At 35.4% G+C, this 25032-nt stretch overlaps 2 protein-coding genes across 3 annotated transcripts; one reads left to right on the top strand and one right to left on the bottom strand.

Annotated features, from left to right (window-relative positions):
* Positions 1 to 1146: 1146 nt before the first annotated feature.
* LOC144448325 (uncharacterized) lies at positions 1147 to 15335 on the bottom strand. 2 transcript variants are annotated; one of them, XM_078138519.1, is made up of 10 exons: positions 15270 to 15335; positions 11847 to 12030; positions 10193 to 10340; positions 8982 to 9130; positions 8278 to 8376; positions 7370 to 7453; positions 6708 to 6945; positions 5878 to 5904; positions 3371 to 3460; positions 1147 to 2559 (listed from the first exon to the last, which is right to left on the bottom strand). In XM_078138519.1, the coding sequence occupies exons 1-10, from the start codon at positions 15303 to 15305 to the stop codon at positions 2166 to 2168; spliced, it is 1449 nt and encodes a 482-aa protein (XP_077994645.1). In that variant the 5' UTR covers positions 15306 to 15335; the 3' UTR covers positions 1147 to 2165. The 2 variants fall into 2 exon arrangements, with proteins under 2 accessions (XP_077994645.1, XP_077994646.1); XM_078138520.1 differs by lacking the exon at positions 5878 to 5904.
* Positions 15336 to 15396: 61 nt separating this feature from the next.
* On the top strand, positions 15397 to 22006 carry LOC144448484 (sulfotransferase 1B1-like). The gene is made up of 6 exons (XM_078138747.1): positions 15397 to 15569; positions 17211 to 17473; positions 18020 to 18188; positions 18886 to 18980; positions 20131 to 20320; positions 21884 to 22006. The coding sequence occupies exons 1-6, from the start codon at positions 15458 to 15460 to the stop codon at positions 21994 to 21996; spliced, it is 942 nt and encodes a 313-aa protein (XP_077994873.1). The 5' UTR covers positions 15397 to 15457; the 3' UTR covers positions 21997 to 22006.
* Positions 22007 to 25032: the final 3026 nt, after the last annotated feature.

Raw genomic sequence — 25032 nt, forward strand, 5'->3', positions numbered from 1 at the left:
ACTTAAAAAACCACATGCACGATGTTTAAAATGGCCATATATGGATGAAGATTGGGTGTTTACTTGGGATTTGTAATTTATAAAACAATTTTATCATGGCTTCCTACTTGAAAAATCAAAGTGAGACAACATAGATCAAATCTGTGTTTGTAACCCAATAAATTGCAAAAAGCCAGAAAATGTGTAAAAAATTTGTTATTGTGTGCACAATAACAAATATGTTGCACATTCATTAATCTTTTGCAATGTATTGAGTTACAAACAAGGACTTGGTCTATGTTATTTCACATCATTTATTTTTTTCAAGTAGGAAGCCATTATAAAATTGTTTTATATTATAAATCCAAAGTAAATACCCAATGTTCATCTGTATGGCCACTTTAAACGCCTAACATATTTCAATGACATCATGTGATAACAATGTGAAACTGTTAATTATTATTTGTTTTCAATGAGTCACCGTATCTGACGTGAATCACCATGTCTTAAGTGTTCTCCTTATCTAGCCTTATAATAATATCGAAGATAAAAGTATGTGTGATTGTTACAATAATGATGCACTTAACACCGTGAAACTAAAACTGTAATATATCACATTTCTTTACATTTTAAGTATACTTACATCAAACTGTATTTCAAAACATTTCAAATTAGTTAGAATGAGTACATTTACACTGGTTGTTTTCAAAACTGGACAGATTATGATTTGAAATTCTGGACTTCGTTGTAAATAACAGTCTTTCATCAATCCTAAACTACAATGATCACTTCATAAAGACTTAAAAACAATACAGAAAAACTTCTTCATAACAGACTTAATTTTAACTGGTGGATGGCATCAATCTATAGCTATATGGCATAAGTTGGCAAAATATGGATAGATGTACAAGTAAATGAAACTTCAGCAGCACATCATTTGGATAGTTATTTAATTCAACAGACTTTGCTTGTTTCAAATTATATTTGTAAAAAGTCAGGGTTAACCCTAGTCTGTATTCAGACACAGATTATATTTTCTCATATTCCTAAAAATATATTGTGAAAGATTTTAAAGTTATTATTAATTGTGTGCATAACTTATAACATACAATGTTATAATAAATAATAATAATTAATAATTGTTTAACACCCCCCCCCCCACCCCCCCAATATGACAAGGAACATAATGGTATAATGTTTACATTTTGGACCCTGACAGAAATTAACAAACATTTCAAAATAAAAAAGAAAGAGATACACTAAAAACAAGACCAAAACTCTGATAACAATACACAAGTTACGACAGTCAGATACTCCATTGCAATCTGCAGTATTACCAGTATATGACAAAGTGAATTGTATGTCAAAAATACAATATCTTTTGCAAAAATTACAAAATTATTAAAATGTAACACAAAAGCAAAGAATTTCTTAAATAACTATGAGCTTTCTGAAAATGAATATACAATGGATGTTACTGTAAAACTCAATCACAAGGAAAGATAAACTTTAAAACTACAAAATCTCAGTGGTAAAGTATCCTACTAGATTTCCATGGTAACAGACTAAATTCATGTCCTATGTTTTGGTTTAATACACTAAGTCTTGTAACCAAATTTTTCATTGGTTGTTTTATACACCTGCATAAAAGTTAATCAACATTTGGACCAATCAGGATAGATTTCTTAACTTTCTTGAACCTTCAACATGTGTACACTCAAGGAGGATGATACCATAAACGCAAAGGTAGGTATGACATCTGAGGCACAAACCATTACAACATAGGTAGGTGAAATGTTGGAGGGGTATACCATTGTAGAAAAAGTAGGTGTCACATCCAGGAGGATACCATTATAGCACAGGTAGGTATCACAATACTGGTAGGCATAACGTCAGAAGAGTACAGTGCATGTCTGTATTTGTATTCTTGCTGGAGTCAGCATGGATGTAACATTGGAGGGACATACCATTATGACACAGGTAGGTATAACATCTAAGGCACATATCATTATAGCATAGGTAGGTATTTTATCAGAAGCACATATCATTACAGCATGGAGGTATCACACCAGAGGAGGAAATAAGTACTTATACTAGATGGATGGATGGACATCATAATGAAGGATAGGGCTAGGACCATACCATTTCAGCAAAGGTAGGTTCTACATCAAAAGTGTGAGGAATAGCTAGACTTGTTGTATTTGTCCATACTGTGCAACACCTACATCACTTGGCACCTTCCAGTTCAACTCAAAAAGTCTGAAAGCTCTCAAAGGAATGGCTATCACCATCATGAGATCTCTGAGAATTTCAATAACCGGGAACATAATTCGTTTGAGTCCATAGCCAACATTGTACAAGAAAACAACCACAGGCTGGATGATATGGTTGTATAGTGCCCATAGTACTGGTCTCATCATGTGATCACCGATTACAATCAATAATTCTTTCAGGAAAAACTGGAAAATGTTCTGGAAGAGGAATCTCGATGTCTCCAAAGCCAAAAGTAGTATAGCTTCAAAGACAATTCGTAAGGCATGGTAGAATTCTTGTAAACCTCTCCTAACATAGATAGCAGATCTGAAAAGAAAATAGTAAACACAAAAGCGTTACATGTACTGACACAAAATAAGTCTCTTAAAACCATGTTATCAAACTGATCCTGTATTCTAACATCCATAACTCTGATGTTATACTATACTTCATTTATCTGACATAAGTTATAGCACACAGCAGTATTCTTCAGTCTAACTAAAACCGGTACATTGTAGTTTTTCCCCTCCCAACTTCTCCTACCTGGGGTTACCAGCTGACTGATTTGGGTTGAATTAGTTCAATAGTTTGACGGTTTATGTACAGTGTGTACATAATGTGTAAAAGGTGTACATGTACATGTCATGTACATCTGTGATATGAAATGCATACATGTACAGTGTTCTCCCAATTATAGAGAAAGCATGGTGCAAACACTGTCCTTGCCATCTAGGCTGCCATGCTTGGCAGGTTTCTACCATACTTCAAAGGTATTCTACCATTGTTGAGCTTTAGTAATCTTTGAATGACAAAATCATAATAATACTTTCACGTGAAGAGAAATGGCTGATCCTCAATGTACAAGTGTGTGTATGTGTTAAAATAAACATGTCAGAGTTTGTTCTAGTGCTGAAGACATGTATATTATATGCTGATCACTTTGCAAACCAATATGTAAATTACCATGTTATTTATATGTAAATTAATATGTAAATTACCATGCTATTTATATGTAAATTAATATGCAAAGTAGCTGCCATCCTTGCAATCTATCCTGGGGAGAACACTGATATAACTAACATAAATGTACATCTACTACATATAAATAACAGTAATTTTTGTGTGCTATATTACTTACCTGTCAGCAACGTCTGCCATAAAAGCATCACTCTTAGCACCTCTGCCATCATAGTATCTTTTGTTGCCATGTTCAAAGTAATAAATATACCTGTAATGTACATGAAATATAAAAAAGAGCACAGGTGATGATACCATACTGCTGATTGGTAATTACCATAAAATATTCACAGGGATGGAACACAATGGAAAGAAACACTGTCTAGTATAAAATTATTATGATATACAGCCCACTGTAGATTACTGTTCACTGGCTCTGTCGGATGCAACCACACAGAAACTAATAAGAAACTGCACATTCAGTACTTTATAAGATAATGCGATTGAATGAATGCAGTTTCTTGCAACATTTTGTCTAAAGAAAGGGAACTAAACTGTAACCGTGCAGTTTTTAAAACATTGGTGCTCATGTCTAGCTGCAATATGTTTAAATGGTTAATTTTCATAATAGACAAAATGCAGCAAGACATTGCAATCTTGCTATCTTAGTTTTAATAGAATGTGCAGTTCCTTATTGGTTTCTATGCAAGTGAACAGTAATTTGAAACAGACAGTACAAACATACATGGGAAAGGATAACATTAACTTTGTGTAATGTAGTTGGACTTAAAGTGTCTCCATTCTAAGTTGATGTGGAAAAAATGGGAATGGTACCTGACTGACCAATTTTCAACAAGAACAAAAATAGAAAAGAAAGAAAAGATGTCTCTACTGTATAATGTAAATTTATTCATTTAAAAAAAGAACACAAGGAGAACCTTTTACACCGACAAGTACAGTATATGGAATGATAACAAACAAATTCTAAGATATACCACAGACACTGCATGCAATACATACTACTAAATAGACTATGAAACTACATGTAATACAGATAATACCAAAGTAACACATTTTCTGTACATACCACAATCATTTATAGCATCCATATGAAGTGCAAAAGTATACTGTTTCATTTGCTAATTGACCACATTAGAAAGGCCACATGCTAGGCTTGTAAATAAACCAATTGAAACAGTATACTTTTACACTTGATATGAATGCTATAAACGAGTGTAGCACAAAGAGAAAGTGCTTCACTTCAGTGTTAATACAGATTGAGATTGTAAATATTTGGTAGGACTAAATAGTGAAGTACATGTATATAAATAAACTCACTACCAGTCACAGCAAGACAAACTATATTGTACTCTTTTATTATATATAGAAGTGTGTCTCATCACACCCTGATAAACAGTGATTAACAAACTAAATATCTCAATATCAATTATAAGAGTTCCCATTCATATTCATTATATTATCTAATATTAGACTAGTATCTGTATAGCTTACTAAATGATATCACCCCTGAAAAATACTTTCTTTTCATACTATAATATTGCTATTGTCTAAACTATTAACAAGTAAGTGTTAAAATGGCTATATAGATGAGGATTGGGTATTTATTTTGGATTTTTGTTTTATCATGGCTTCCGACTTGAATAATCAATGTGAAACAACATAGACCAAGTCCTTGTTTGTAACTCAATACATTGCAAAAAATATATAAAAAGTTTGTCAAACATTTTACACACTTATAAGTCTTTGCCATTTATTGAGTTACAAAGAAGGACTTGCCATTTGTTGTTTCACGTTGATATTTCAAGTATTATCCAAAATAAATACCAAATTCTAATCCATATAACCACTTTAATGTTATATCATAAAATAACATATTACTAATGACAAATTATAACTTTAGGAGTTTTTTGGATAGTTGCTAGTATTTGGTAGTAAATATCCCTTGAAACCAAATATATAAAATTTCCTGTTATCTGGGATCATTAATAAGCTTTAGGCCCTGTATTTCAAGAACACAGTTTTTAGTTTTACTGTAACCATTACAATACCCATTTAGAAAGATACAGTTGAGTTGTTAGTAAAGTAACTTTATCTGGAATACTACGGAAACAGGGTGGGTTTACAGAGTTGATTAAATAGCATGATGTTTTTACATCTCCACAAGTTTTGTAATGACTTACATAAACAAATGACAAACATTAACCATGCCGTTTTCACATTTTTCAATGTTTAATCTGACTTTACAGACGGAGTTTATTTTCAGAGAAATAAAATATCGCTTTATTTGTGTGTGTGTGTGTATGTGTGTGTGTGTGTGTGTGTGTGTGTGTGTGTGTGTGTTATCAATGTCTGTATATTGTTTATGTCAGATATAACAACAGACTGTGTCACTCCACCCTCACTTGCCTGCTATGTGAAAGGGGTTGACCGATGTGTGAGGGCGCCCTTTCACAACATGCATACCTTACTGACAAACATAATTATATAACAAAATCATTGTAGGAGACACAAACATCATCATGCTACCTTTCGATTTTGACTCTTTATACCTACCCTGTGTCCGTAGTAATGTACTTTAATTGTGAATTGTTAGTTGACATGCAAACAGTTACAACACAACACCTTTACTTAGATATAGTTGTACTTGTACACATTGCAGCAACCTACCGTTTATCAGACACTTTGTCATGCTGGCTGTAATAACATAAATAGCATTGTACAAACATTTCAAATTAGTACACAAAACTAACATTTCATGTGACGTGGTTTAAGCAATTCAAACTATATAATTGCAGTGAAAGTCAAACATTAAAATACAGAATGTGCATAAAATTCACTCAGTTATGTTTAAGGATGCTTGGTCAGAACTGCTTTTATATCAAAAACTGCAGAAAATGGATCATGTTTTGACTGTTATTACCACATGGTGAAATTATCTTTTGTTATTATTTCTCAGGCCATGCATACTGATAGTTCAAAAGTTTTACATTTTTTGTACCAATTTAGTTGTTGACTCGGTTATTGGCTTGATGTATCTCAATGCCCTCCCTACATCTTTTACCAAGAGGGCTTACCAACCCCAAGTCATTACTTCACCAGTCACTGACTTCATATAGGATGGGAGACGGTGAAAACTTTGACAAGAAGTAACTTAAATTACCTAATATGTTGTCCAGTGACTATGTCGACATAATTTTGACAGTAATTGACATGGTTTTATCAGCAATTTAAATTACAAGATCCCTCACTTCATTCTGGGGAGAACATTCAATCTCAGACTAGTCATATTACCAAGGTTGGGGAGTCCAAGGGATATAAATCAAGTAAAACTTACATTCATACCTACCGGGTATACATTATACAAGTTTTGTTTACAAATCCCAGTAAGGCAAACAGGGATCTCAGAGACAGTGAACTATTTACCAACAGTAACAAAAACTTTAGTCTAACAATATACAGCTAACTTAACAATATATATCCAAATCCATTTATCTTACCCTTCATTTTCAGAGAAAGCAAAGCTGACCCTGTCATCGGTGTTAGCATTAACAAATTCATCACCATATCCTGGGTTATCTAAACCACCACTGACAGGAGACGATGCTACTACCAATTCTTGTTGAGATGTACTTTTATTTTTAGCTGCTGCGGCTTTCTTTTGTTTTTCTCTGAGCTGAACAGCTGATAATGAGGATGGATTATTTGCACTTTGTGGTGTGCCGGCATTATTTAGGTCTGTCAATAAAAAAAAAGAAGTTAATGCTTCTTACTTACAGCATGGTAAATTTAATCAAACCCAGCCAACACCTGGTGGGTTTGAACCCAGGCTGTAGAGGTAAGAGGCGTACGAGCTAAGAGCTCAGCCACCGACAACCCTTTATCTATTGATAATCATAAAAACTATGTCCAAAACGTTCTGATGTAGCTGTCTTCAATGAACTGGAATAGTTTTCATGGGCGGGAATACATTTAATGTTAAAATATGATGAGGCTCAGTACCCATTGCATTGCTGGCGATTAAGACAATCCTGTAATATCATAGAATTATGATGAACCAACACAAATACCTCCAGATATCTTTGAGCTTTAGGAGACATTGATACAGCAACACTACCAGAGTTAGATAATTATGAAATAAATATGTAAATAAACTACTAACTTCGTTTGTTTGGACTGTTTCTATCCATTTCTGCCCTGAGTGCCTGCAATGTCCTTGCTTCTGCATCTGAATCTGCCCAGTCCTCTGGAGGAGAGAAATTACAGACACATGAACCTTCAGTGCATGAAATGTGTACACAAAAACTACCACCATAATCAGAATCAGATATGTTGTATGTTTACCTTAGACTATCAACAGTCGTCTTGACTTTTTTTGTAATGTATCTCATTCTCTAATACTATTGTCGCTGAAATTAATAAAATTAAACATGGTGTGCGATGGACATTCCATGAAGTCAAGACGACTGTTCTAACCCACCAGACTTTCATTTCTGTGAATATTCATGAGTGCCCTTGTTTATGAAACATCTTCAACCGGGGATGCCTGGTTAACCACGAGGGGGTATTTGAGGAGATAGTACAAACATTCGATTATATTTTATGTGTTTGATTCCTCAGTGAGTAGCGAGCGTTCTGTATGTGCATTGTACATGCTGACTATTAGATTGTATGTTATAGGTTATGTATTTGTACACAGTATTTAAAAAAAACATATTTCAGAAGGTTTTTAAGGAATACGACAAAATAGAACCCGCTTCTGAATACAGACTATTTTTACTTCTACCTGTACCGGTTTGTGCAGCAACAAAACAACGGATTAAAAAAAATTTCCAATACAATTTATACATAGTATCTTGAATAGAACCTTGCAGTTGATTGCGCCCTCTTGAGTCACTGCATGAAATTTATACAGCCCTTACTGTACAGTCAATAGACCATGTCTGAAGGGGTCACTCGGTGTAATGACAGGTTTTCCTCAATGTTAAAACTGTTTCTATATCCATCATTTTTTTCATAGTCATCTTCTCCCCAACAATGTAAAATACATAGGTATCATTTATAGCTTACCTTCAAGTTCTTGACTTGAATTCTGTGCAGGTGGGTCATATCTATTTCCTTTTCTAGTTTTACCAGGCGGTAAATTTTCTCTCCCCCTGCCTCTGTCACCTGTAAGAGTTTTGTGTGAAAAACAGAGCTAAGGTAAAGGTTGGTCCAGAACAAAAGGATTATCCTATTTAATCCTTGTGGCGTCACTCATTTTATTTATTTATTTATTTATCTATTTATTTATTTATTTATTTAACAGATAACCAACGCGAGCAAGTCCCATTCATAGGCTCCTTTGGTTCAGTGTTAGTGCAGGAGGAAACCGGAGTACCCAGGGAAAACCTGCATTGTACGATACAGTCAAACTGAACGACACTCTTCTTACTTACAGCGTGGTAAATTTAATCAAACCCATCCAACACCTGGCGGGTTCGAACAATACGATAATACTAAAGATCTGGGATTGAAACCTGGTCTAAAGCTCAAGGACGGTAGAACACTTTTGAAGCATGGTATATGTAGAAACCTGCCAAGCACAGCCTAGATGTAAGGATGGTGTGTTTAGTGGGGAGAACTTTGATCCGGGATTGAAACCTGGCCTTTAATAATCTTTGGTCACACCATAGGGTGGAGGGTCTATGGTCACGCTACAATACAAGGCTGATTGCAGCACACTGTATAACAATCTGTGTTTAAATTAGTAAAGACATGGTGTATAATCTTACCACTGACAGCTCCTCTGAAATCATAAGGTGGAATATCATCCTGTCTAGAAATTCTTCTCTTTGCTGTGGATCCCGAGTAACTATCGCTATCATCACTGGAGTTATGAGTTGATCGGTCATGAAACATATTCACTCCTGGCTTCAGGGAACTACAAAGATATAACAAAAAATTGATAAGTTCATAGAATTTTTACAAAATGTATATCATACCAATTAGCATGGACTGATGGAGGTAGAAGGATGCTACCTCCGTGATCATACCAATGATTTGATAACAGATTTGAAGATTGCAAATGTACATTCATGTATATTTGGAAAGCAAGAAACATTACAATCCTTTTCTGACAGACAAACAGAGTTACTAGTATCCCAAGAAAGTAATAATGAATCGTGGTAAATTTGCATAACTAAAGAATACATTGTTATGTAGATTAGTTTATATTGGCTTCAAGACATCGTGGTGTGGAACCTACTCCTCTATCAAGCCCTGGTGAGGACCTTGGATTCAGTAACTCCAATGAGGCTAGAAGTAACTATGAAACATTATCAACTGTGTTTTGTAATAGCAATACCTCCGTTGTGTGGATATAATCACCCTGTGATCACGATAGTGTAAACATTGGAAATGTACTCTGCAAGGTCAGATTTAGTTTATAGTTTAGTTTATTTCAGTAAAACAACAAGATCGACAGTACATATATATACAAATAAAAACTGGTACAAATTGTTGAATTACTTGGATAACCCACAAAGTCAAAGATAGTGTAAACACTGGAAATGTACTCTGCAAGGTCAGACAGTGTAAACATTAGAAATGTATTCTGCAAGGTCAGATAGTGTAAACATTGGATATGTACTCTGCAACTTAGTGCAAGGTCATGGAAGTCATCAAAAATATCACCCTACTGTGAGTACAAATAAACCAATGTCCATTCAATAGCTCACATCAACATGTTGTGCCAAGATTTTTAGTTTGTGTCTATCTTACATCCTTAGTAACAAGACCTCGTCTACCAGAATGGTATTAGTATTAGTAGGTAATACTTACAGATTCTAGGTTTTAACTTTTACCCAATTTTAGCCTTTATGTACATTTTATTGGCAGTAATACCAATGTATGGCATCACATTATACTTCATACAGATATTGCTATATATATATGCAAATCAAAAGTTACAACATGTAGCTTAGTACAGAATTTACGTCCTTACTTTTTCAGACTCAATGCTGGTGATGCCTTTGGTGTTCTTCCTCCCTGTGGTGTCAATCCTCCCTGTGGTGTCAATCCACCCTGTGGTGTTCTACTTCCTGACTTGCTTGCTGTCTCTGGCTTCAGTGACCTCTCTTTACTAATGCCATCTATCAATCAATAGTAAACACACTTTTATGTAATTCTTGATTATCTGGGATTCATGGTCACATTAAAACAAAGGATGACAACCTATAAAATAATTTTGGCATTATGTACATTTGTAATTGTAAACAATTTGTGTGGACCAAGCTTCCCTTTAATTTACAGTGGTATAGAAAATACAACAATGTTCAACCAACTGTATCTCTTAACCTGTCTAAGCTATACTACAACTACATTGTATATACTATAGCAGCAAGTTTCTCTATTGATTACAGTGTAATCTTTCACTCCCTGATGTTTAATTAGTGTACATATCACCAGTGGTGTTTTAAGTAGAGTCTTCAGGATAGCGACACTGTGGGATATCTAATCTGGTATAAGAAACAAAGCTGTAACTAATGTAACATCAAATGTTGGTGATGTTTGTTTACCATCCCAGTGAGTAAGTGTATGTGTCATATTATTTGTGTAGTGACGAGCCAGCTTTGGTCTTATCAACAATTTGTTTACAATTAAACATCAGGGAGTGAAAGATTACACTGTGAACCGTAGAGAAACTTGCTGCTAGTAGGTAGTTTCAGCACAGCTTGAGACAAGCTAAGAGATACAGTTGGTCGAACATTGTTGTAGCTAGAACTTACAAACAATGAAAAATATTTTCTGGATATAAATTGCTATAATATTTGTTCATTTGAAAAAGTTTGACAATATACTTAGTAATTCAGAACAAACATGATATACCTGAGTTAGGTATCCTATTTTAGAATTGTAGCTTAAATTGTCTACTTCACTTTACATAGATGTAACTTAGTACTTTACAATTGTATATCCTTATGACTTGGATTCTTTCAGTGGTCATATAGATGAGGATTGGGTATTTATTTTGGATTGTTGATTTATAAAACTATTTTATCATGACTTCCTACTTGAGAAATCGATGTGCAACAACATAGACCAAGTCCTTGTTTGTAACTGAATAAATTGCAAAAGATTTATTATTATACATACATTAACAAACATTTTAGACATTCTTGGCTTTTTGCAATGTATCGAGTTACACAGACTTAGTCACTGGGGTTTTTTTTCAAGTAGGAAGCCATGATAAAATTGTTTTATAAATTAAAAATCCAAAATAAATACCAAATCCTCATCCATATGGCTACTTTAATACAGTCAAATGGTCATCAATATAAAATTTGTTTCCACGGGGGTTTGGGATTAAATTGATACGATATTAAGTGGTACATGTATACAATATAGATACAAGTGATGTGTTTAAATTCAGTGATCTGTGTCATTGACAAATGAACAGCAGTAAAATCATAACAAGTGAATATTTCAATATATCTAAGTATACATGTATGTGGTTAGTCCTGCTTGCAGACGGTGTACAGATCTATATTACTGACGTGGCCCTCAACACAGGAGAAGGGAGGGATACATGTAATTGTCAGAATCGAATCCTGAATTACTCCATATGCAAGCAGGACTAGTATGTGGTATGTACTAACTTCTTGCTGCTGGAGTTGGTAATGGTTTCTTATTTATAGGTGATCTTTTAACAGAGCCCCTATCATCTTCATCTGTTGATGATTCTTCAATCTGTGGTGCTCCATCATCTTCTGGTTCTGAACTATCCCAATTACTACTACTCTCCGGTGAGATTGGACGATTGCGGTTATGATGAGCTGCAATCTGATCAAGAAAGAATATTTGTAAATTGTAGGAGGTTAAATCATATATGTGGCTGGGAGTACATCCTTCTATGGTGAACAGTCACATGTACAAATGTAGAGAGGCTGTCATCAAGACGAAAACGTGTATCAAGAAGGGCAATTGAAGCAAAAATACCTAGGTAAAATAATAATGAACGATTAGCCGACATCTACATATACATCGGATTTTAATCAGATTGATGTACATTGTACGTTATTTTTATGTAGTCTACAACATTATTTTATGGTTCTTGGTAGTGGTTAGTATGTGTTGTATATTATCATTTTAAACATAAATGGCGTAGTACTTTGATAACTCCCAAGTCTCTAATTACAAAAGTTAATACAACAGTACATACAAGCTGCTTGAAGCGACGACACAGTAATGTCAACACGGTCTACACTATATACAGTACAGTGAGTAGTGTAGTGTCTACAGCCTCAGGCTTTCCAATGTTAACACCGATTAGCAACAGCTCCAGTCGGGGTAGGACCAACTCGGCCCATTGCCAACTCGTCCCATCGCCAACTCGGCCCACGTTATTGCCAACTCGGCCCATTCACATGCCAACTCGGCCCATTTACATGCCAACTCGGCCCATTCACATGCCAACTCGGCCCATTTACATGCCAACTCGGCCCACGCACGTCATGACGAAAATGTTTGTGTCATTTAAAGCCAAGGTCTTGAGTCGATGACGTGATAATATCAAATACTAGTAATATTCATATAATCAGAGAAAAAATCCTTTGCTCCAAGCACCGACATCGGTATACTACTACTACTTGTAAAGACACTATGGATTGACATACTAGTACATATACAATGTAGATCGCATGAATTTACTGAAGGGGTTGAGGAACACAGGACTTATATCGATCAAATGAAACAGGAAAACATTAATTCTGTGTTCACTATACACGATGCATGCCATTTCCTAGTCGCGCTTGCATACAGTTTGTCGTCCCTTCGGTGTTGAGGGTACAGTAACGTAGACCCATTCACCGTCGGCAGGACGGGCTACCATTACCTATCTACATGTATTTCAATATAACAACGTGTCCGTTTGACGCACCGTTCACACCACTGATATTAACGCGATTTGACTCGCCCCTTTTTTCAACTCTCCCTAATCATGGATGTATTATCTTACTAATACATCCATGCCCCGACACGGGCTCACCCGAACATCACTATGAGAGATCGAAATTTACATGATTTTTCGCTGGTGGTGCTCCTGAGATATGTGACTGATCACAACTGCTTACGGGTTTGGAGGCGTGGTTCCGGGGTAGTCTAGTTCCATGCCCCCTTTCTGCCGGGGATAGGCGTGTCGCGCTGTTTACAGGATGTGGTACATGTGTGTCATGAAATCTTTTATGAATTGACTGTAAGATACCATTGACCTTCCGAAATGTACTACACCGTACTACCTTTTCATCTAATATGCTGAGATGAATTATCTTGTAACTGATCACAATACTGATATTCAACCAAAAAACTACACTGTTATATTGTTATTTGGGAACGGAAATAAATGTAATAGTAGTGTTTTCAGTCACGGGATTTTCTTGTCTGTGGTACAGGGAGGTGTCTACATTTCCTGTTTATTTGTGTAATTGAGAGGACGATGAGCGACGCTAATTGAGTAGGTGTTAAGTGCCAGTTGTCAAACGCCTTCATAAAACGATATACTAGTACTGTATTTTCAAGTGATGATCAAAAATTTGAAATGGGCAGACTTTTCAGTTTTCACAAACTATTATCGAGAGAAAGAACGGAAAGTGGACGAATATCATACATATGGTATTAAAAGTTTTTTTTATGTTTAAAATTGACTTCCCACGAACAAGTTATTGGCGTTTTAATAGGTTGCCGCATTTCTTATTCGGATCCGGTTCGATCCGCCGTCAATTTGTCAAGATTGTTCAATACATAAGGGAAAAGATCAATATTTCATTGTCTGAAAAAAACGAGAACAACAAAGTTCATTTAGTATGGCGGGGGGGGGGGGGGGGGGGGGTGTTAATTTTATATTGAAATTGTGTCAGTTTATTTTAATGCATACAGATGACTCGACCGAAGCCTGTCAATCATCCGTAGATTAGTCGGCACACCGGACAGTTCGTTTGCCTTTTGACACCATTTGCAAATGGTCAAAGTTATTCAACAACTTGACACTTTAAAGAAAAAATAAATTAACTTTACCACCAATGTTATATGAATAGTTATAAACCTTTATTTATTTTCTACGAGATAAAAGCATATTGAAATGTCTCCATCAAACAAACCGAAACAACATAATTCCAAAATAATCTGACACACTACGCTTGATCGTTTCTCATTCAACATGTAGCTACCCGATACGGGGGTCTGCTATAACAGCCTACGCGTGTCGATCGTTGCTAACTTTTAATAGTTCCAACAAACCATGGAAGTAAAAGCGCCTTGTACTTCCATGGACAGGCCAAGTTTCACGAAATACTTTAATTTCAACAGTCGTCTTCCCAACGATTAATAAAAAAAAGATCAACCCATTTTAGAGTGCATGTCGTGTCGAAGTGGGCGATACGTTAGTAATAAACGCAATCGTTTATTTCAAAGTGTTTCGGTTTTGAAGTTACAATCACATCGAGTTGTACATCTTGACTACTTAGTATTTACGAATTGACGAATAGGGGACAAAATATCTATAGTCAAGTTGGCAGAGAGTGGGCCGAGTTGGCAGAGAGTGGGCCGAGTTGGTGGGCCGAGTTAGCAGACGGTGGGCCGAGTTGGTGGGCCGAGTTGGTAGACGGTGGGCCGAGTTGGTGGGCCGAGTTGGAAATGGGCCGAGTTGGACGTGCACCGCTCCAGTCAGCTCACTGTGCGATTACCAACATTACGTGCGACACTACATTTTTCTCACCAGACCCAAAAGAATGACACACTCCAATCAGCTTTCTTTATTTGTTCCCATTTTACTGTAATCCACGATTCAACTATGGTGTTAATTTAATTTTGTATGTCCAGTATCGACGTTGTAAACACACACAGTACAGGAAATGACATGTTGACGGCTCGAAAGCGTCATTAGATACAAGGTGGAAACAACGGTAAAATCGGCCTACGACGATAAACTGTGAGACGAACCCCTCGATTTCATGTACAATTAGTCAGATTCTAACTGAGAAAGTTAAATTATTGCAATAACACTGCGATCCGAAATAAAATCTTACCATTCTTTGTGCGTCAACTTTGAATTTCTCCGACATCTTGGCATTTCAGGGTGAGTTAAATCGAGGCTGAAATACGTTTGTTGGTAATACCATTACTCCACACGGTAGGAGGACACGTATAAATTATAATGTATCGGGCCCTGGGGCCGGGTTATGTTTGAGTTCAAAAGAGCACGTATTCTGCGAGCATGGTAGATACTGTTACCATAATAAATAGTGGTTTAAAACTATCACTTGGTAAAATACGGGACTTCGAAGTACGGCCAGACGATATCTTTCTTATTACATACGCAAAGTCAGGTAAGTCAATTTTTTTTTACAAATTTATTTGTAAAGTACAACTTAAAGAACTTTTTAAAATATAAATTTCGCATGCGAGCAAGTACAATTTTACGTCTCAACAAGTACATTAATTTTCCAAGCAAAAAAGGGTAGCGATAGCACATCCTCAGAGGCTCGAGGCACGCGGTGTTTTCTGTTTGACGTGATGTGAAGTGCGCCCCCAGTAAGTTTAGCTTACAATCTTTCGTTTTCATAATATAACTGTGTACATTGGATCCAGAGTGCACTGTCATTGTGTATACCTCTGTAAATAACTTAATTCTAAATATAAAGAATGTAATATGATTTGCCACGTTGGTTACCATACCATAGAATCAGTCCCTGTAGTAGGCCAAGATGATGAAATTTACTGTTTAATGTGCAATAGAAGAATAGTATTTTGGGATTGGGCCATCACTGTGCATGCATGTATGTATAATCACTAGTAACCATGACATTCAGTGAATTTACACTGAGAAGAAACGAAGTTGGCTTGGTGTTTCACCAATAGGACATAACAGGTTTTACACAAGATAGACACATTTCAAATCCAGACAAACAATAACAGATAAACAACACACACAGCATTGAAATGTGATAATGTATTGCTAGTCTTTCACAGTGCATGTAACAACAGGTTTCTCCTGAAAACATTGCGGCATATGGACTTCATGATTTCATGGCAACTATTGTGTGCTTTCCAACTGATAATCAACATGGTATCTTGTCTATACTTCTACATGATCCACTGTGCATGGCACCTACATTATTGCTTTTTTTTGCATTTTAAGTTGTCGGAGTGTAAATTGTAAAGATTGTCATGACGTCACATGAAGGAAACACGAAGGCAAAATCATTTGTATCATATAAGAGAAAGAAATCAATACACTTTGTGAAATTTATATTAACACTAAACTATTCATTAAATGAGTATCTAACCTTTTATCAATATTCATATTTACAGCCTGAGCCATACCACAGGGACCTGTAAAATTCACATGCAAATAATTCAGTGTCAAAATATTCTATTTTTACAGCCTGAGCCATACCACAGGGACCCGTAAAATTCACTTGCAAATAATTCAGTGTCAAAATATTCTATTTTTACAGCTTGAGCCATACCACAGGGACCCGTAAAATTAACATGCAAATAATTCAGTGTCAAAATATTCTATTTTTACAGCTTGAGCCATACCACAGGGACCCGTAAAATTAACATGCAAATAATTCAGTGTCAAAATATTCTATTTTTACAGCTTGAGCCATACCACAGGGACCCGTAAAATTAACATGCAAATAATTCAGTGTCAAAATATTCTATTTTTACAGCTTGAGCCATACCACAGGGACCCGTAAAATTAACATGCAAATAATTCAGTGTCAAAATATTCTATTTTTACAGCTTGAGCCATACCACAGGGACCCGTAAAATTCACATGCAAATAATTCAGTGTCAAAATATTCTATTTTTACAGCTTGAGCCTTACCACAGGGACCCGTAAATTCACATGCTAATAATACAGTGTCAAAATATTCTATTTTTACAGCGTGAGCCATACCACAGGGACCCGTAAAATTCATGTGCAAATAATTCAGTGTCAAAATATTGTATTTTTACAGGTACAACATGGATTAAAGAAATTGTTCCACTTGTCTTAAATGGAGGAGACATTGATTCCATTAAGGATGTACCACCTGATGTGAGAGTACCATATTTGGAATTTGCATTGTCAGCTGATGATGATGCTTGCTGTAGGAGAGTACAGAGGGATTTCCTTGTGCCTGATGATTTTGATCTTAACCAACTCAAGTCACCACGGATCTTTGTTACACATTTGAGACAGGAATTTTTACCACAGGTTATACAGGAAATGAATGTGAAGGTTAGCAGTATAGTAACACTGTATATCAAAAGAATTACTTTCTGAACTGGCTAGCATTGGGAAGCTATCTCAACAGTAACAGCCAATATAACATCCCACAACTGGAAGGGTTAATGCCAGCACAAGTCCCATGTTAATACCTGACTAGCTCAGTGCTAACACTTGCTGGCACTAATACCTCACCAGTATGTGTTAGCAACTGGGAGGGCACAGTCCCACGTTAATACCAGACTCGCTCAGTGCTAACACTTGCTGGCACTAATACCTCACCAGTATGTGTTAGCAACTGGGAGGGCACAGTCCCATGTTAATACCAGACTAGCTCAGTGCTAACACTTGCTGGCACTAATACCTCACCAGTATGTGTTAGCAACTGGGAGGGCACAGTCCCATGTTAATACCAGACTAGCTCAGTGCAAAATAGCGCTTGGTTGGCACTAATGCCTCACCAGTCTTCATTAAAGTTATTTTTATGTGCAAACAATTCCAAGTTCATATTTGATGACATTTGATATGAATATTTTGTTTCCTTTTCTGTCTTGTTAGATAATCTATGTCGCTCGTAATCCCAAAGACATCGCAGTGTCATGTTATTACTTTATCCAATTGATGTTAAAACAATCTCTTCTTGGGCCTAAGAATACTCCATATGAAAGCTTTGGTGAATATTTTGCAGATTTCCTGGAATGCAAAGAACGAACTCAAGGAGTTGTATGTAAGTCAGACTACCCTTATAATGTTTTTTCATTGAAATGCTTGCAGATAAGAAAGAGAGCTATTGCATGTAATATTATCCACAGCATTCTGGATACATGTGTAGTAAAGTTAAGGCCCCAAAAATAAAGGGATTTGTTTCTTGTCCTCGCATGCGTCATCTAAAATCATGCGCATCACACATTTTTATTTCATTTTCCCATTTTCACCAACATCTACTTACCATATCAATGGTGAAACCAAACAGTTTGAGAAGTACAGATGAGAAGCTGTAAAACAAACAGTTTACAATGCATGTAGTTTACTTTCAGAGTTCAATAAATGTTATTAATCATTCAGGACAGCTTCAGTGGTAATATCATGTATGTGATAGTGTAATGGTTGATGAGTCAGTGTGATTCCCTAACCAACAAACCAACCAAGTTGAACCCCCCCCCCCCCCAACCCCAACCCCAACCCCTGCATCATTTCCCTAGGACGAGAAACACACTCTTTTGTTTTTTTTGGCCTAAGCTGAATCCTCAGAAAATGTCTGTTGATGTATATATGAATGAGTCAGATACTACAAGTCGTGCAGTTAACACCTAACTACAGTATTTTCCCTGCTTGCCACAATTCTTTATAACAACTCACACAAAATTTAGCATTGTTTTGAAATGAGTAAAGTGCTGTAAGTTGTGATTACTATTAATTTTCAGATGATGGTAGTCAGTGGAATAAACATGTATTATCATGGTGGAATAGACGACATGATAAAAATGTCTTATTCTTAAAATATGAAGATATGTTTATGGTAAGATCTGTTTATTTTGACATTTAGTGATATTCTACACTGATGTACCTTAAAAGTTAGACTTGCTCTCAAGTCTCTTGGTTTTTTTTTTCACTCTTTATTTGAATATTGTGTTCTTTTGTTTGAAATAGTGACCTGAGTGATTGATTGCAAACAGTCAGGTGAACACTAAGCCTTTGAAGACTACTAGTAACCGAGGGGGGAAATTTAAAAAAAAAAATTGACCACATATTCCTTCGCAAAATTTGAAATCAATAACAAATTCAAAACATTTGAAGATTATGAGAGAAAAAAAGACAAAAAAAAAAGACCACAAAAATCTCTCAAGGGACTAGTGTCAGTCTACTTTGGAAGCATAATACCAGTGTGCCCCCACTTGTAGGTTAATTTACTTTGTGTTGTTTATACTATTTTACAGAATTTTATTTTATACAAGATGAAATACACTTCATCACAACATGCGACTACTATAACATTGAGAGACAACAAATGTATACCAGACTAAGTGCAATCAGTGGTCTAGGTAATTTGAAAGAACTGAACAATGAAACAAAATTGATTACTCTATTTAACTCTGATCAAATACACATATTTATGGCACTCACAACTTTCATAAAATCAGCACTTACCAAAAGGAAAGACATTCTACAGAGTTAAAAGACTTTATACATTACATTTATCTAACCTAAAGATTACAATTTTTTTTTTTTTTGTTAACTATTATTACTCTAGTTGATATATTTACTAGTTTCTTTTAGCACCAAACACTTATTGCAGAAAATCCAATGAAGAAATGTAGTTTTCCTAACAGATGCAATAAAGATTCTATTCAATTCTATAATATTTTACAGAAATTTGACAAAACATTAAGATTGGTTTATCAAATATTATGGCTATCAAATGAGTACTACTACTAATCAGTATGACAAGATTAACAAGAATGTCAAGTTGACCAACACAGAGGGCGCACTTCTACAACAGGTGTGTGTGTCTAACCTAATTACCAAGTTTGAGCACTTTCTAAAATTGTACTCAAGATATTAAACAAACAAAAATTATTCAAAGGCCAACATAATAACATTTTTATCATTTTTTAAACCTTTTTTTCAATATTTGATTTCTAACAGTCATTGTTCAATATTACTTTTAGGATTTACATGGAAGTATTGAACAGATTACTAATTTTCTGGATGTTAAGCTGACTGATGATGTCACTGACAGGATAGCTCATCATTGTAGTTTTAAAAGTATGAAGACAAACAAAATGGCACTCAAAGCCAACTATTGTACTAATGCAGTCAAAGTGTCTCCAGAAGAAAAGTCTCCATTTGTAAGAAAAGGTGAGTGATTATTGTGCGAGGGAGGGTGGTCAAGATTTCAAGTTCATAACTTCTATCATTACATTGTATATATTTTCCGTCAACTGTGGAACTTGAATCAGAGATTGGAAAGCCAAAAATGTCACCGTCCTTTTAGTAATGATTCCTTTAAAAAGTGCATTTTTTTACGTATTCACACAAGTATTTTACGCAGAAATTTTATCATTGTGATTTGCAACCCATCATTTCTTTGTAAAATGTAAACATGAAGCTGTTTTCTCTGACAGTGAATACATACACATGAACACACATATAGATACACATGAACACATATATACACACACACATAGATACACATGAACACATATATAGATACACATATACATGTAGATACACATGAACACATATATGTACACATATACATGTAGATACACATGCACACATAGATACACATGCACACATAGATAGATACACATGCACACATATAGATACACATATACATGTAGATACACATGAACACACATATATAGATACACATATACATATAGATACACATGCACACATATAGATACACATGAACACATATATAGACACACATGCACACATATAGACACATATACATGTAGATACACAATGAACACACATATAGATACACATATACATATAGATACACATGCACACATATAGATACACATATACATGTAGATACACATGAACACACATAGATAGATACACATGCACACATATATAGATACACATATACATATAGATACACATGCACACATATAGATACACATGAACACATATATAGATACACATGAACACACATATAGATACATTTAACACATATATAGCTACACATGAACACACATATAGATACACATGCACACATATAGATACACATGAACACATATATAGATACACATGTACACATATATAGATACATTGTACACATATATAGATACACATGCACACATATAGATACACATGCACACATACTAGTATATAGATACATCGTACACACATATATAGATACACACACAGATACACATGAACACATATAAATACTAGTACATGTATATACACACATACATATAGATACACATGCACACACACATAGATACACATGAACACACATAGATACATTGTACACATATAGATACACACAGATACACATGAACACATATATAGATACACGTATATAGATACACACATAGATACACATGAACACACATATAGATACACATGAACACATATATAGATACACATGAACACACATATAGATACATTGAACACATATATAGATACACATGAACACACATATAGATACATTGAACACATATAGATACACATGAACACATATATAGAAACACATGAACACATATATACTATAGATACATGTGAACACATATATAGAAACACATGAACACATATATACTATAGATACATGTGAACACATATATAGAAACACATGAACACATATATACTATAGATACACATGAACACACATATAGATACACATGCACATACATATATAATCACTGATTTAGGAATATAAATTTATAAATTCTTTTTTATTTTCAGGAGGTGTTGGCGGTTGGAAGAATTATCTAACAGTAGCACAGAATGAATTATTTGACCAAGTATATCAAGATTGGATGAAAGATAGTGATCTAGAAATGACTTTCATAGTATAATGTGTGATTTCGTGTGTGGGAACATTAAAAATGGCGCCTCCAACGACGAATGTTTCGGGCCGGATTTCCATTTTTAATTTTTTTTTTAAATTTTTACATTATCTGTAATCCTCAATCAAATCAATTATTTACTAGTTGTGACCAATGGTCAATTTTTTAAATCGGATATACTACCTAATGCATTAAAATACATATGCCAAGTCACATGGTTATAGTCGTACAGATGACCTAGTTTTTCTGTGGTGTGATTGATTTTGGTTAGTCACAGTTTGCGACTTAACTTGTAGGCCTCTACAAAATTCAAGTCGCAATGTACATGTACCTTCATGTATGTATGTGTAGGATTAGGGGGCCTTCAAAAATCACAATGTGGGGGGGGGGGGGGAGCAGTCTGTTCTGCTGTTCTGTTCTGTTGTCTAAAAAGTGACCCCTCCTTCAACTGCTTTTCTCTCTATGATATACCTCTGTCTGATAATATATATATATATATATGTATGTATCAACGTTGAGTAAATGCTGTTAGACATGAAAGGGACACAAATACACAAGTCCTAGAATCAATGGTAAGGACTTGAACTCAACACTGCCACCATATTAATAATTTTAAAGGTTTCACACTACTACAACCTCAGGGAATTTATGTGAATACACTATATTTGGATGTAATATGGCATTATAGCGGACGGCTAGAACTCCTGACGACTAGATTACCACACAACCAACATTGTCTGGACTGAGGTCAAAATCCTCCCTTTGCCACATTCTGATCACCAATATCTTATCACACCTTATCACACCACAACTAACAATTGATTCACTGCATGATTGCCTACAGCAATTAGACTGATATTTTTTTATTTAACAGTACAAAGGTGGCAGTGGTTGGATCTAGCAGTTATGACAGTGCATGGTGGCAACAGTGGGATGACAAAATCACAATATAATGCAAAGTTAGATAATACAATAAGTCAATGTAAACTGTGACCATCCCCATGGGGGTCGGGGTCTAATCAGATTTGTAAAATATACCCCCCCCAAAAAAAAAAAAAAAAAAAAAAAAATCTGCTTATTTCACAACATCAGTCCACAATATTAGAAAGTACACATGCAGGTCGCAATGACACTTCAACATTATCTCATAGGCATACAATGGTTTATTGCATCATTGCATATGGTTATTTAAAATTACACCAATATAAATTTTCCATAGGTATTCATAAACGTGACTCAATACTTTTGGTTTGCGACTAAATATTTTGACTTTAAAAAGTTGCAAAATGCTACTGTCAACTGGAAATGTTACCTTTGAGCCCCACTGGAAGTCATGACATACTAAACTAATAAACTTCATAAGTAATATATTTTCCTGATCTCCCCTTACAACTCCATGATTTGATAGCAAAGCGTTGTCTTCTACACTACAGTTTTGAAGTTGTTGACATATTTGGAGATTTCTTGAAAACACAATAATGAACCAGATTGAGGGGATTTAAGCCTGGGGATTTCTTGAATACTTCCTGCATTGCTGTGTTATCATCTTCGGTTGCCATGCAAACTGCTTTGTAGCCAGAATCAAAGAGACGTGACATCAGTTCTGCTTGCCGTATCTGAGCAAATTTCTTATTCCTATACCTTGGATCAGTATAACCAAACCCAGGTTCTCCATGTTGCATTAACAGAGACCATGCCACAGGTTCATCTTGGTTGGGTGGATATATGGCAACTGATGGAAAATCTTTAATCATTTTCCTCACAAAGGGAAGAGTGGTCGGTGAAATGTAGATAGCCTTAGATGTGACAAGATCTGCATGCTCAGGTCTTAGTGATGTCATTGTAAAACCATTCGGTAGAGCTGGTACTTGCTGTTTCATACTCTCAATTGTAGATTTGTTCAGACGTCTTACATACAGTCGCAGCGTGTAGTTTTGGTCAATCTGGTATCCATGTATGTCCATGTACAGAGTGATGGTTTTCAGAAATGTATCGTCCACACACACGAATGTGACAGTGTCGGTATGACTAAAATCACCCAGGCAACTCTCAGTAAATTTGACTTTGTTTAACGTGGCCATTAGGTTGTCTTCATCTTCGCTGTACAGGTACCAACCGATGTCATTACTTCCACCCGCTAAACCCAAACCAAGGCACAGTACAGTATTACAATTCTTGATGTTTCTGTCATCAACAAATATCTGTGTTCTGTCCAATTTCCCGTCTCTGACATGTCTCACAAGATTGCACATAGGCACAGACTCCGGTTGTCTATCTTCAAGATGATGCAATAGAAGTTGCAAGGCTTGTGGATCTTGAGAAATATCCATGGTTTATTGTAAAGTAGACTTGTAATGACTGCACATACCTTGAAACTAGCTATAGATCTGTTAGCTCTCAACATATATGCGCTACGTGTACTCTGCAATTTTTGGACTTTTGATCTATGACGTCACTCGATACTGCTCTCAACTTTGGAATGCATAAATACTACTCCGGTAACCTACTTCAGCGTAACCATAGGGTAACCTGTATTACTGAAAAAATAAGCTTTGAACTTTATCTTGTGAATTTATAATCACAGCTATATATTTGGATCCAGGTCAAACTTGTTCTAGGGGAGTGCTCCCTTTTGACGGCCGGGAGGGCTAATTGAGGGGAATTATCTCAATTATTCGGGGGTCATCACTTTTACAAAATAGATCGGGGGGGGGGGGGTGTTGTCTAGTCTTATTTTCTGCATTGTTTTGTGGCTCTCCAAATCAAATCAAACCTCAGAATGATGTCATAGTATATCTTCTGTGTGATTGGATGTAAGTAAAGGATGACGTCATCAGTAATAATTAACGTAAGCGAAATTCTAACTTATCATATACTAAGACCACATTGTTCTCATTAATATTTTCTTTGACACTTTACACTCAACTGATCACAATATCTCAATGCCTATAGTTCTCTCGTCAGTCAACCGATAACAGGGTTGAAACTATTTGTCTAGTAACTCAATTTGAGAAGTGAATTTAATATATTTTAGACAAGAAAATG

This window comes from Glandiceps talaboti, chromosome 17, assembly GCF_964340395.1.
Source record: "Glandiceps talaboti chromosome 17, keGlaTala1.1, whole genome shotgun sequence".
Lineage (NCBI taxonomy): Eukaryota > Metazoa > Hemichordata > Enteropneusta > Spengelidae > Glandiceps > Glandiceps talaboti.

What these genes read in the sequence shown, in the direction of transcription:
- LOC144448484 (XM_078138747.1), top strand. Translation starts at nt 15,458, where the DNA reads ATGGTAGATACTGTTACCATAATAAATAGTGGTTTAAAACTATCACTT. An exon ending in ACGAACTCAAGGAGTTGTAT is followed by an intron (nt 18,189 to 18,885) that starts GTAAGTCAGACT and finishes ATTAATTTTCAG; the next exon opens with ATGATGGTAGTCAGTGGAAT. An exon ending in AATATGAAGATATGTTTATG is followed by an intron (nt 18,981 to 20,130) that starts GTAAGATCTGTT and finishes TATTACTTTTAG; the next exon opens with GATTTACATGGAAGTATTGA.
- LOC144448325 (XM_078138519.1), bottom strand. Translation starts at nt 15,305, where the DNA reads ATGTCGGAGAAATTCAAAGTTGACGCACAAAGAATG. An exon ending in TTCAAGTCAAGAACTTGAAG is followed by an intron (nt 7,454 to 8,277) that starts GTAAGCTATAAA and finishes TCTCTCCTCCAG; the next exon opens with AGGACTGGGCAGATTCAGAT. An exon ending in GCTTTCTCTGAAAATGAAGG is followed by an intron (nt 5,905 to 6,707) that starts GTAAGATAAATG and finishes ATGTTATTACAG; the next exon opens with CCAGCATGACAAAGTGTCTG.